General features: G+C 39.1%; 1 protein-coding gene across 1 annotated transcript in view; it reads left to right on the forward strand.

The window, feature by feature from the left end:
- Positions 1–14,800, forward strand: part of prim2 (DNA primase subunit 2) — a 438,807-nt gene that overhangs the window by 264,953 nt on the left and 159,054 nt on the right. Inside the window, exon 9 of the mRNA XM_039738199.1 lies at positions 6,847–6,919. Coding sequence (XP_039594133.1) covers positions 6,847–6,919 — 73 coding nt within the window. The remainder of the gene's footprint in view (positions 1–6,846; positions 6,920–14,800) is intronic.

Genomic DNA, 14,800 nt, shown 5'->3' on the forward strand with positions numbered 1-14,800 from the left:
CTGTTAGCACCAGATGTGTAGTTTCAAGCAGCGTATAAACTTGGTAGTTACACTCTATTCTGTCTGGTCTGCTCTCTTTAAGTCCTTATCTGGTCTGCTGTCTTCTTTATCTAGCTATTTGTCTGACTTTTATACAAATTTACCTTCGTGGCCTATCCCAGTCACATTTGCAGGGCTCATAAATCTAAAAACCTGTCTTTCATCCTCCAAGCTGTCTTCTTAGAGGGGAAAGGAGTACTTTTAACAATGCCTCCAACGTGTTTGAACAGAGTTATAGCAAAGCACTCTTATGAAAACCAGTTACAAGTAGATTGATGAATGCCTCCAATCCTTCCCCAGTCCAGTTGCTTGTCTTATCCATAATCACATTCCCAGAACTCTGTGGGAAAGGAAATAACAATGGTGTACTTCTAGAAAACTGTTTTGTTTTTTTTCTTTAAGTTAGCAATAAATTCTTAAATGAAAATGTACAAACAATTATCAAAATAATAAATTTGAATTTACACTACAAGTGCCATAAATAAAAGTGATTGTTTTAAGGAAGTTGACTGGGTTATTGCCTTTAGAAGAGTTTGGCGTTTTAGGGCAAGAAGATCATATACTGTAAGAGATAGCAGAGCTATCTCACAGCTCCAGGAAACTTAAGCTGAAATCCTAGCCTGATCTTTATTTGAATTTACACAAATGCTTTATTTCGTTTTCCTTTGGCTACTTTAGTTTTCATTCCACATCCAAAAGTTGTGCTTATTAAGTTAATACATTAACTTTAAATTGGCCTTGTGTGATTGAGAGTGGATTTCTTGTGCAAGCTGCTTGCATTGACTGGCACTTCTTGGCCACCTTGATGCGCATCTTTCATGTAACATTGTCTGCTAATGCTTAGACCCCCGTGAGTCTTAATTGGGTCCTGGGATGAATGGACTTTGTATTTTAAACATCAGACTTTTAAATCTTACATTCTGTATTGATCCTTGAGAATGTGTTATTAAAACCCAATAAACAATACTGTAGGCAGACTGGTTAACCTAAAACTAAAAAAAAATGTGCAGGACACAAAATGCAAAAATTTAATGAGAAGAATCTCCTTCAGATTACATACACATTTGGTGGAAAGTTTTACTTCATTCTCTCTTTTCTTCTGCCACTGTCTCTGTTAGGTGCAATTTCTGAGTAGTAAATTGTGCTGCATGTTAGTCTCTTATCTATGTTTAACTCCCAGTTCACAGAGTAAAAGCTGTAATTTGGCATCTATCACCCTTGCACATCCTTAATGGCTGTCTCCCAATGGCTGCCTTGTAATAGACATAGAGAGCACTCTGTGACAATATTCTTATTGTTGGGAGTGGAGTAGCTTCTGTTTGCAGTGTGTAATCATGAAGATTATAGTGGACTGTGCTGCATTATTATGTTTATTCCAAAGTGCCCTTCACCTTGAAGAGATTTCTGCCCACAGCACTTTTTAGTCGGCTATCTCTTAGGCGTTTCTCGTCATGCATTGTCTGCTTACATCTACTAATGATAACTTGGACATAGCAAAACAAACGAGAAACTTGGCACACAAATGAACAACTGCTCTGTACTTATCAAAAAGGCTTACGTCACTCATAAACCGTCAGCCCCCTTTAGATGGAAGATAATAGAAGGGATGCTGGGAAAAATTAGAGGAAGAATCAGTTAATTTGATGCTTGGGTTGGTGCCATTTTGTACTCGGTTAAATGTGACATTCTCTTGACACCCATGATTGCAATTTAATCAAAAGGCCAAAAGCCTACTGATTAAGACTATTTAGAAGAAAAAGTTTTTTCTTCTTGCCCCCTCACTGTATTTTCCCAGCTCACTATTAGAACTTCCCACAAGATTAGATATAATAAGCAGGATCCCTAACTACTCGCTTTTTAATGATTCATGGGTCACTGGCATTTTTAGTATGAACATGCCAACAGAGTGTAATTGAAATTAATTACAAGAAAGCATTTGGCACTTTTGCTTAGCAACGCTAGTTGTATACTAAAGAAAAAGAACAAAAGAACTTTCTAGTGTTTTAGAGAGCTCTCATCTTTGGTTGCCTGTGTAATAAACTTGTCTCTTATACCAAACATGACAATTAATCTTTGTTGTTTTGTGTCTGATCTAACTGAGTGTAATTCTTATATTTTTACAAAGTGTTTTTTGTGCCCTAGCCATTGTTGGCTGTTGTAATTTTAATCTGAGAAATACTGTAATTTTAAAATAGTAAAATGAAGCAATTTCTGTACATCGCAACATTTTTGCCCAAATTATTTAACATTAATTAATTATTTCACATTAAGTCTGTTGCAAGGAATATTTTTGCATGCATATATCTCACACTTACTTCACAGTGGTTGGGTTGTGAGCTGCCAGTTAGCTCTTTTCACATGTCTGTGTTTTTCCTTCTGGGCGGCATCAACAACAGGTAAACTGTCTTCCGTGTGCCCTAAATAATGGCAGAGTTACAAAGCAAGAGCTCCTGTAGTGTCTCCCTGAGTTTAAATGCTAAAGAAAAACTTCTTTTCCACCAATGAAACACAGGGAAGAAAATGGATTCAAGCAATCAGAGATAAAAAAAATAACACATACGCCATGGCAGCGCTTACAGTGGATTCATAAACTTTTCAGATCCCTACACATTCTGTACACTTTGTTGTGTTGTTGATTTAATTTGAAATGAATACATCTGCCATTTTTTGCCCATCAATCTACACCAACCGTCAATGACAAAGTGAAAATATGCAAATTTATTAAAAATCAAAACTGAAATCTCTCATTCATCGAAATAGTCTGACCCTTTTGCAGTGGTAATCCAGTTTGTGGTCAGGTGCATCTTGCTTCCATTAATTCTCCTTGAGATGTTTCTAGAACGTGATTGGAGTCCACCTGTGGCACACTGAATTGATTACACATCATTTAGATGGGCACAGGTGTATCTGTATATTAAGGTCTCACAATTCACACTGCATGTCAGGAACAGAAAACAAGCCATAAAGTCCAATGAAGTATCTGTAGACATCCACAATCAAGTTGTCCCGAGACATAAATCAAGGTAAGCTTCCTAAAGCATTGATTATTCCCAGGAACACTGTGGCGTCTATAATTGTGAAATTGAAGAAGTTTGGGGACTCTTCCTAGAGTTGGCTGTCGAGCCAAACTGAGTAAGTGGGCAAGAAAGGCCTTGGTCAGAGAGGTGATCAACAACAACAACATTTATTCCTACAGCACATTTTCATACAAATAATGAAACTCAAAGTGCTTTACGTGATGAAGAAAGAGAAAAAAGACAAAATAAATAAGAATTAAAATAAGGGAACACTAATTAACATAGAGTAAAAATAAGGTCCAATGGCCAGGGAGGACAGAAAAAACAAAAAAAAAAACTCCAGACGGCTGGAGAAAAAAATAAAATCTGCAGGGGTTCTGAGGCCACAAGACCACCCAGCCCCCTCTAGGCATTCTACCTAACATGAATGACCTCTCAATCAGTCCTCATGGTATTCAGGGTTTACATGGAAGAACTTGATGATGACGGTCATGTGGACTTCTGTCCTTTAATCCATCAATGTAAGGACATCACGGTGCTTTGATCAGGCAGGTGGTGGTGGTGCAGGTCGCCACCCCAGAAAATCGGGAAAAGAACAGAAGAGCAAGTAGGGGTGAGTACGGATTTTGAATATGAATATGATCAAGATCCCAATGGTCACTCTACCAGCGCTTCAGTCCTCTATTGTAATGGAAGAACTTGTCAGAAGGACAAGCAACTCCACAGCTCTCTGTCAATCAGGCGTTTAAGGGAGAGCGGCTAACTTATTGGAAGTGAAGTGGAGGGAGACGGGTAGAATAAACACGATCCATTGCTGGCTAACTAACAGGAAGTGGTTTTACCAGTCAGTGCACCATTCCTGAATTTTGCAAAAAGGATAAATGTAACTACCATACATATCTTGAGGAGGAAAACCCACGCAGACAGGCAGGGAGCATAGAAACTCCAAACAGAAATGTACTGAGGCAGGAACTGAAAACAGCACTGTGAAGATGTGAATCCAGTGTGCTAACCACTGCACCAATATGCCGCTTAGAGACGTATTAGCTACGTTTTATGATTGTGCGTTTTCTTTTATTGCTAACAGTGTTAAATAAGTGACAGACAGCTTGTAGTGCAGCACAAAAGACACCTTTCAGTTAACACCCTTTTATAGTAAGTTGTGTGCAAAGGCAATTTACAGACACATACAGTACAGTGCAGGTGTTTCCATATTTTTCAGGTGCAGTAACAGGTTAGGGGGTCTCTTAGAGTCGCACAGTGAGTCACTGATTGGGAATAACCCAGAAGTCTTTACGCTTTAGGCCTTAGCCTTTAAACCACACTGTCAGTCTCCAACTTATAATGTGGTTGATGCAAGCACATTGGGGTCTGTCAAACCTCAGTCCAAAATAATTTTGTGCACACTTGCCGAAAGGGGGTTGCACTATTTGTACAAACACTAGTGGTTGTACTGCAATGGTCTGACCTCCATTTGCTTACCTTTTTTTTCATGAGTATATTCTGTATCACATTTTCTATTTCATATCTTCTTTTCCAGAATGTAATTATTGTTTTGAGAACCGTTTAAATCAACTGTTTTCAATAACAGCATATTTTGTTTACAAATTAAAGCTGTATTTTTCAGAACTTGAGACCGGCGATTATTTCACTCTCTACTGAGAGAGTCCTTCTTCAGTCCATCTGTTTAACTGGCAGGACTTCACTTAGTATTTCTAAATGCATGCTTTATTTTACATGTAACTCTGCTTTAGGATGGAATATTTATGAAATCTTTTTGGGATGTCTGCCTGGTTACAAGCATCATGTGCATCACTTGCAAGCCCAATGTTAGTTGAAGTGACAGTGCTGTTCCTTTTACTCTTGTTTAAATATTATTGAAGTTTCCGTGCTCATATAGCTCATTGGATGGCACGGTGGCATAGTTGTAGCAATTCTGCCTCATTGTAAGGAATCTAGAGTTTGGGTCCCATGTGCTTCCAGCATGCAGTTTGTGTGGGTTTCCTCAGGGTGCTCTTATTTCCTTCCACGGTCCAAAGACATGCAGGTATGGTGGATCTTAAATTGCTCCTGATATATGCCCACCTTGCAAAGAGCTGGTACCCCTTCTGGGGCTTGCTCATGCCTTGTGGTCAGTGCTTGCTGGGATGAACTCCTACTTTCCCACAACTATGCTTTGGATACGTGGGATGAATGGACATATTCATACATGGGTAGATGAATCAATTGATTGATCTTTCTTTGTCTTCATTGGGTTTTTTCAGAAGCTTTTTAAATATACAAATTGCTTTAAATACATCTCTCTCTCCCTCTCCATATATATATATATATATATATATATATATATATATATATATATATATATATATATATATATATATATATATAATACACACACACCACAGAATGACTAAAAAGGAAGAAAAAAAATAATTCAAAGAAGGAAACGAAAACTGCTTAGTCTCAGTGAGGTGCTATACAGGCATATTGATGTTGGTATAAAGGAGTTTCCCAAATGGGTTTTATGACACACTTCTGCTGAATAATTCATTGGCTAAAAGTACTCAGTGTTAGTGCATCAGAGAGTGGATGTGCAGAATTGCCATTCAGTTTTGTTTAATTGGATGTATGCAAGCATATAACTCACTTATGGTATTATAAAACACCATGATGGCATCACAGAGTATTAAATACCATGTTGAAGTATTCAGGTTTATCCTGAAAATCACTCTAATTTTTCTCTATTATAAAAATGATATTTGGTATAGGGTGGGTAGCGCTGCTGCCTCTGAGTTAGGAGACCTGGGTTCGCTTCCCGGGTCCTCCCTGTGTGGAGTTTGCCGTTTCTCCCCGTGTCTGCGTGGCTTTCCCCCGGCTGCTCCGGTTTCCTCCCACAGTCCAAAGACAGGCAGGTTAGGTGGATTGGTGATTCTAAATTGTCCCTAGTGTGTGCTTGGTGTGTGGGTGTGTGCCTTGCGGTGGGCTGTCGCCCTGCCTGGGGCTTGTTTCCTGCCTTGCGCCCTGTGTTGGCTGGGATTGGCCCCAGCAAACCCCCATGACCCTGTAGTTAGGATATAGCGGGTTGGATAATGGATGGATGGATATTTGGTATAATTAAAAGTTCAGTAGATGAATGAATGATATAATGTGGAATTTTAAAAACTAGAAACTATTGCAGTTGTGATCTTATTTGTAAATTATTTTGGCATTAGGACGTTGCTTTACAAGTTTTTGTCAGGACTAAAATTTAGAGGAAGAATTAGAGAATGTGTTATGAAAGCAAATGCAAATATTGGTAAGCTTTTGAATTCTAAAAATGCCAATGTACCCTTTCTGTCTTTATTTCTTGTCTATTATAGTCACTAGAATCTGTATCTGAGACCACAAGCATCACATTCAACAGTGTTTTGACAAATCAGGGTTTTCATCCGGCCCATCTCAAATGTAAAGATTTCTTTTTGCAAAGAATGCAAATGCTGACTTTATTTTTGTCAGCCTGTGCCTTGAACTATGACTTGAAACTTGTTTTTCTTGGTGTGCACCATCCTCTAAAGATGAAGCAAGCTGACAGCATGCATGTTAAAACTGTGTGCTTGTGAGTTTGCTCTGGTTCTCCCCGTTTATCACATTCTTGTCTAGTGCAAAATGGTACGAGGACAGGCTACACATCAAACTGTAAATCCTGACAAGGAGCAGAACCACAGAGAATTAAAGAATATGTAGTTATGCTGATAATACTCAATATATTGAAGTAAACTAATTTCTGTTTTTTTTTTTTATACTAATTTAGCCATGCTTATGTGGGACAAGACTACAGCATTCAGAAAAATGTTGGGAAAATTTCACTAGAGCAGATTGATAATGTAAGTATTATTTCATTTTCTGGCTAAATTGAGCAAATTAAAGGTCTCTCAGTACACATAATTCAGCAGAGTTGTTTAGATTAGTCATCAAATTTACTGTATGAATAGCATAATTGGACTGGGCTCCTGCATATGTACTGTAAGCAGTGGTCATCTTGAGTCATTTTATATGTAGATATCTGAGTTAATTAAATAGTATAAATAGAGAAAAAAGTAATTTGTTGTTTTTTTTCAGTTTACAGGGTTTTCTCTGGGGCTGATTATATTTTTTTATCCTCCAAACTATGATAGTACACTGCCTTACCCTTATAACTTTGAGCCTAGTGCCAGCAGCATTACCACACTGTACTATTATTCATTATGATGAAGAAGAATATGGTGAAAACATTTTGTATAGAATATGGTTGTCAGATTTGCCAAAAAGCAAGGTTTAAATATTCTAAATAAAAATAAGTAAGTATTTGAATATCTTTGAACTTAATGTTAACAAATCTGGATTCTACATGTACATTTATAAGTGCTCTTTTTTAACTTTATTATTATGGTAACAGACTTAGTGGCAGCCACAGCAGCAACAACTGCAAACAGCAAAAAAACAAAATCCTAACGATACTCAGACAATCGTTATTTAAATATAAGAGCCATCAAAATCCCAAGCATCTGTATTGAGGATGGGTGTGCACATCCTTCTTGAAGAGCAAGCCATAAAAGCAGCCGTGAAAATGGGCTAAAATGAGCCACACACACTGACACCACACATTGCTACATTACTGTTAATATTTTGACGTTTCTTATTTGTGTGTCTACAAATCATGAAGCGCTTATGACACTCCTGCATGCATCCTGCTTACAATACTCAGTTACACTCCTGCAGTGCAAGCATATTGTGACGTGTCCTGCTGCAAAACAGGCACAGGCAGAGTGGTTTAAGGTCAAGAGGAACACAAGTTAGTTAGTAAGAGCGAACAGATGAGAATAGGGAGTGAAGTAAAAGGGCAGGCAGGTCGAAGGTGGACTTATTTTGTTATTTTAGTGGTATCCAATGGGCAGCGGCAAAGTGCTATTTATATTGCGGCATTCAGAATAAAAAGCCATTCTACAACAGTGGCCTCACACGGAAATGTGCCTCCTATGTGGTTTATAAGTTTATGTCACAGTATTAAGTCAGGGTCCACAGATTTTATCTGTTTGTTGTTTCCTTTAGTGATTGTTTTCCTCTAGGGGGTGCTAGCTCCCTGGTTGGAATAAGTTCTTTTTTAATTGTGCTGTCTTAAGTAACCCGAAACTATATAGATATACTATTAAAAGGCGATGCCCCTCCCTTAGTGATACGGCAATAAGAAATCACATAGGAGAAATAATTTGGTTTTCTTTAATGGTGATTTTTTTTTGTTCTTTATTTTGCCTTATACAATTTCTCGTATTGGGAATTTGTTAGTTTTCGCATACCCCTTGGGGTCAGAGCGCAGGGTCAGCCATTGTACAGCAACCCTGGAGCAATTGAAGATTGAGGGCTTTGCTCAAGGGCCCAGCAGAGTAGGAGCTCTTTTGCAAGTGACAAGGATTCAAACCAGCAACCTTCGGGATACCAGTGCAGATTCTTAGCCTCAGAGCAACCACTCCATAGCATTACAGACGAAGGAAGCCATAGCAAGACTTTTCACCGAAGTGGGAGCTCGATGTATACATTCTGCCATTTCCATCACTGCGCTGGAAGGATTTTCCGGATCGGATGACGTTATCTCCCATCCGTCCGTCGGCTTCAAAGGTGTGCCAGGCAATGTTCCAAGGTTTTATACTCTTTCTCCATGTGCAGGCCCCCACTTAGGTAAATCATGCCATTCCAAACAAGGAAAAGAAAATCCAATGTCATGCTGACTCTGACACACAGAAATAGTACAATGCCCATTTTCGTAGTTGTCCTTTTCTTTTCTTCTAATGCTTGCCTAGCAGTTCTAAATGATGAGCCCCTGTGTGCTAAATCTGGCCTTGTGTTAGCTGTACATGTGAGAAGAAGCAAATTTATAAAATATTTTTTGTACAGAGCACAGTTATGTGTTAAACATATAAACTTATTACAGTGATACAGCAACATTTTAATAAAGTTGGCCTGAATATTTTTAATTTATTCCCAGTTGTTTTAGGCATTATGTGTCAAGCCAGCAGTCACTTAAGATTGTGGAATACGGCAGTCATGACAGTTATTTTCCATTTGCTTTAATGAGAAGGTCTTAGCATTGAGCAACAGTTTCAGATTTCAGGTTTTAGAGTGATTGGGACAGAATCAAATGGAAAACTAATATATTTAGGGCACAGGTGAAGTGTTTAGAAAAACTGTTCAGAGTACACTTGTAGATCAAAGAGCAGAGTAATAGGAGGAAAACATAAAACGACATTGTGGAGGGATCTGGCAGTAAGTTTTACTAATTAAGGTAACAGTTAACTGTTCAAAATAATGAAAAATACTAATTGTGGAAGTGAAATGCAAGGACAGATCTGTGCCATACTACACCTTCCAATAGCAGTGCCTTGCACTCTGCCCAGACAAATACAATTTTTTACAAGCAGGTTTCTTCTGGTATTACTACTTTTGCCCTTCACTAATGTGCATTATATTCACTCCCACTTACTGTCCTTTTTAATGGTGGCCTATAACTGGGAATCTGTTGACTATAAGCTTTACTGATTTTTTTTTTTTTTTTCGTTCATGCTGCTGACTACTTCATCACATGTAACTGGATTTGTTCACCCTGATTACATGGGTAGAGATCACTTCCAGCCTTAGAGTTTGTGCCGTCTATGGGTTTTTACTATAAACAGTAAATGGTTAATCAGGAACTAGTTTAAATCTTTTATTGAATTCTTGGTGTAAATAGTTTCTGACTTACTTGTTTCTGCATTTTATGGCACAGTCAGTCTCAGTCTCGAAAGGCAAAGTTTAATCATGTTTCGCCTTTAAAAAAAATGAATCTTACACATTCTTTGAGCTGAACTATTAGCTTTTTGTTCAATAACTTCTATTCAAGAATTAATCGCTTTAATTAATATGCACATTAGGATTGTTGTCTTTATATACACTGAATTAACATGTTTGTTTAATATTGATTTATAGTCAGTCAGTCAGTTTCCAACCTGCTATATCCTAACCAGGGTCATGGGGGTCTGCTGGAGCCAATCCCAGCCAGCCCAGGGCGCAAGGCAGGAACAAATCCCGGGCAGGACGCCAGCCCACCGCAGGGCACACACACACACACACACACACACACATACACCAGGGACAATTTAGGATCGCCAATGCACCTAACCTGCATGTCTTTGGACTGTGGGAGGAAACCCACACAGTCACGGGGAGAACATGCAAACTCCATGCTGGGAGGGACCCGGGAAGCGAACCCAGGTCTCCTAACTGTAAGGCAGCAGCGATGCCCACTGCGCCACTGCCCTTGATTTATAGTGTTGTAACAAAATGACCTTTAAATATAAGGAGCAGAATTTTACAGTAATATAAATCCTTGGGTGGACAGTAAACTCTGAATTATACCTACTTACCAGGTCTGTAAAATGTACCCATATTTTAGAAAATATATTTTATTATAGTGATAATTAGTAAAATCATATGAACAGAATACCCTAAAAGTTAATACCTTTTTTTTTTTTTTGCTGTTGGGAAACAGGGCCTGATATTTTATTTTAAGTCTTCCTAAGAAGTGAAGCTAATAAGTGAGAACATAATTCAAAACAAGTTAATCTAAAAAATTAAATTAAATGGCCTCTGATTAAGAAATTGGTTACAGTGAACTGAGACTGAACACAGCTGATCTACATATTCAGTGAGGTGTATTGTATATTATTAGCTACCATTCTGTAACTTAGTTATTAGCTAATTTTTATCTCTTTCTACTACAGAATTTACTTCAGTGTACACTGTATGTTCCTTTGTCTTTGGGTCATTCTATTAGGTGAACAAATGTAAACTTTACGGTGGGAAAGGAAGCTCTCATCAGAGTGGAGTAGAATGCCTAATGTGCTATTTTGTTAGCAGCCTCGACAGAGAAAGTTGTGACTGTGTGCTTTACTATGAAAGGATCAAGGTAATTGTAGCCTCTCAGATCCAGAGGTTTAAAGCATACATCTGGAGACAACCGTGAGTGAATCTGACTTATAAGTGGGCGGCAGCAATCAGACACTTCACTCGGTTTGAAATTTCTAAATCAAACCAATGCCTCATGAAGGTGGAGCTTAGAGTAGGGGCGGAGATTTAAACAGAAATGAGTAATGGTGATCTTATTAACCCAGTCCAACAGATGGCAAGCCTGTAGTCAGGAGGAGGAGGAGCCAACCTTTTATGGCTGAAATGTTTTCTAAAAAGACGTCTGTTAAACATAGAAATGAGTGTCGTGTGTGTGGAGAGCACTTTACATGTGTTAAAAATAAACATAGAAGAAAGGTCTTTCTGTATAAGCAGATTATACTTTGGCTTTCAAAGATATTAGTAGGCTAGTGGTAAAAGTGAATGATGCATTGTCACCGACTCTGTGTGGTGTCTTGTCGCTGTCACTTACAATACTTCTGCAGTCGTCGTGAAATTGAAGGAAATGGCAGCTTCGTCTGTGAAAAGATAAGTATGAAATATACTTTGGAGCTAAATTGTGTGACTTTGGCCCTGTCCGGTTGTTGTTCATACGTTACACCCAGTGATGGCTGGGACAACTCCAGCTGTCCCACGACCCTGCCCTGGAAAAGCAGGTTAAGAAAATGGATGGATGAACTAAATGGTGTGCTATATCACCCGGTTAAAAGAAGGTGAAAAGAACTGCACTGTTGTTAAATTATTTAGAAATGCTAAACATGCCATACTTGAATATGGTCATAGTGTTTTAACACATGGTATATATATATATATATATATATTCTATATACTGACCACAATATTCTGTAAACACTATTTACTGCTGTTATGGCATGTAGTGATGTAATAGTCAACATGACAGAGAGATATATAAATGATTCATTAAGCTTCAGATACTGAGCTCTTGAATTGATTACAGCAATTTTACCTTTTTTTGTTCTTTCAGTTTTTCTCTCTCTCCCCATAGTTATTTCACATATTTGTCTAATACACGAGTAGAAATGGAATACAGCATCCCTGAATGATTAAAGTGCACAGACAGAGGAAACTGGGTTTGGGTTTTAAGGAAGAAATGCTGTGGGCGGAGTCTTTTTAGCGGCAGATTTCGCCTCTGTTCACTACTTTTTAGCAAGTTAGAAAATCATGTCTGGCCCTGCTGAGGCTTGGGTAATTGGTGACTGTAAATTGGCCCCATTGTGAATATGACTCGTCATCTTCTTTTGGCTTCTCCCGTTAGGGGTTGCCACAGTGGATCATCATCTTCCATATCTTCCTGTCCTCGTCATCTTGCTCTGTCACACCCATCACCTGCATGTCCTCTATCATCACATTCATTAACCTTCTCTTAGGCCTTTCTCTTCTCCTCTTGCCTGACAGCACTATTCTTAACACCCTTCTCCCAATATACTCCCAATATACTCAGCATCTCTCCTCTGCACATGTCCAAACCAACGCAATCTCACCTCTCTGACTTTGTCTCCCAGCCGTCCATCCTGAGCTGACCCTCTAATGTCCTCATTTCTAATCCTATCCATCCTCGTCACACCCAATGCAAATCTTAGCATCTTTAACTCTGCCACCTCCAGCTCTGCCTCCTGCTTTCTGGTCAGTGCCACCGTCTCCAACCCATATAACACAGCTGGTCTCACTACCGTCCTGTAGACCTTCCGTTTCACTCTTGCTGATTCCCGTCTGTCATAAATCACTCCTGACACTTATCTCCACCTTGCCTGCACTCTCTTTTTCACTTCTCTTCCACAATCCCTGTTACTCTGTACTGTTGATCCCAAGTATTTAAACTCATCCACTTTCGCCAGCTCCACTCCCTCACCATCCTCACCACTCCACTGACCGCCCTCTCATTCACACACACGTATTGTGTCTTGGTGGACCTACTGACCTTCATTCCTCTCCTCTCCAGAGCATATCTCCATCTCTCCAGGGTCTCCTCAACCTGCTCCCGACTCTCGCTACAGATAACAATGTCATCAGCAACCATCACAGTCCACGGAGACTCCTCTCTAATCTCGTCTGTCAACCTGTCCATCACCATTGCCAATAAGAAAGGACTCAGAGCCGATCCCTGATGTAATCCCACCTCCGTCACTCCTACTGCAGACCTCACCACTGTCACACTTTCCTCGTACATATCTTGTGCAACTCTTACATACTTCTCTGCCACTCCCGACTTCCTCCTACAATACCACAACTCCTCTCGAGGCACCCTCTTATATGCCTTTTCCAGATCCACAAAATGCAATGCAACTCCTTGGGCCTTCTCTAAACTTCTCCTTCAACATCCTTAGATCAAACATCATGTCTGTGGTGCTCTTTCTTGGCATGAAACCACACTGCTGCTCGCTTATCATCACCTCACTTTTTAACCGAGCTTCCACTACTCTTTCCCATAACATCATGCTGTGGCTCATCAGTTTTATTCCCCTGTAGTTACTGCAGTCCTGCTCATCCCCCTTATTCTTAAACATCGGCACCAGTACAGTTCTTCTCCATTCCTCAGGCATCCTCTCACTTTCCACGATTCCATTAAACAATCTGCCATCTCTTCTAGACACCTCCATGCTTCCACAGGTATGTCATCTGGACCAATGGTGAGTATTGAGTGAGTATTCAAAATGGACCCTGTGGCCAATGCTGCTACAGTAGGCCCCGCTGTTGTATAGTATTATTACTGCTACCTTTAAACGATTATGGAATGGCCAGCAAGCATGTATTAACTTTGAGATTCTGTTGTTTTTGTGCCCTGTTACATGTACAGAATTTACAATGAATACGGCCTAATGAATAATCAAAAACAGCATGATTTTGGGACAGTTATCATGGACTACATTATGTAGAATTGTAATGCTCCTATCATTATGTTTCTTTATTTCAACTGTTTGTGACTTCCCCATGGGGGCTGGGAGTAGTAGGCATTAGGTGAGTAGCTCACAGTGAATTTGGCTGTATGAGATTACTACTATTTAAAAGAGAATCAAAATTATTATTCTGTTTTGGAATTAGGTCTGTAAAGCTGCAACTCTATTCAAAAATGTACTAATGCCTGTTACAATAATTGGAAATGAGAAACGAGCACATTCTCATGTGTTTAGAAAACCAGTTGACCATTTTGTTTCCAGTTATTGACAAATTTCTACTTTAAAGGTGATAGATCTTTTTTCATCTGTTAGTATAAAGCTGTTAACTTGCATAATAAAGCAGAATCTTTTTCAACCCAGCCTGTACTTTGTTGCCCTCTTCTAGAGCCTGCAGCAAGCCCTGACTTTAGCTGTCTGCATTTTTTGTGCGCTTTGAAATACAAAAACAGTTTTCATTTTTCCTTAGTGGTGACCGGGTGTCCAATGGTGCATTTGCTCTTAGCCAACTGTGCAGACTTTAGTTTTTGTCAGTGTTCTAATCATAGGCATTATCAACGTCAGCAGAAAAACAACTGTGCCAGGTCATACCTTGCCCTATACGTGTCTGATGGCATATGGCTGAAATTCTGCATATTTGTTCCGCTGCAATCAAATTGAGTGAGGCCTTTATTTTATAGATAGAATGAGGAAAACTTTAAATACTATTTACTCTTTAAATCACACACATGCAAGATTTAAGTCAATGTTTTACACCAAAGGAATGGCATGGCAATGCAGTGGGTTAGCTCTGCTGCCTGAAACAATGAAGACAAAACTGATTATGAAATAATGCTACACAATGCTACACATCTTCTCTGTGACACACTAGCACTGAGG

The sequence above is a fragment of the Polypterus senegalus genome, chromosome 16 (assembly GCF_016835505.1).
Source record: "Polypterus senegalus isolate Bchr_013 chromosome 16, ASM1683550v1, whole genome shotgun sequence".
Taxonomy (NCBI): domain Eukaryota; kingdom Metazoa; phylum Chordata; class Cladistia; order Polypteriformes; family Polypteridae; genus Polypterus; species Polypterus senegalus.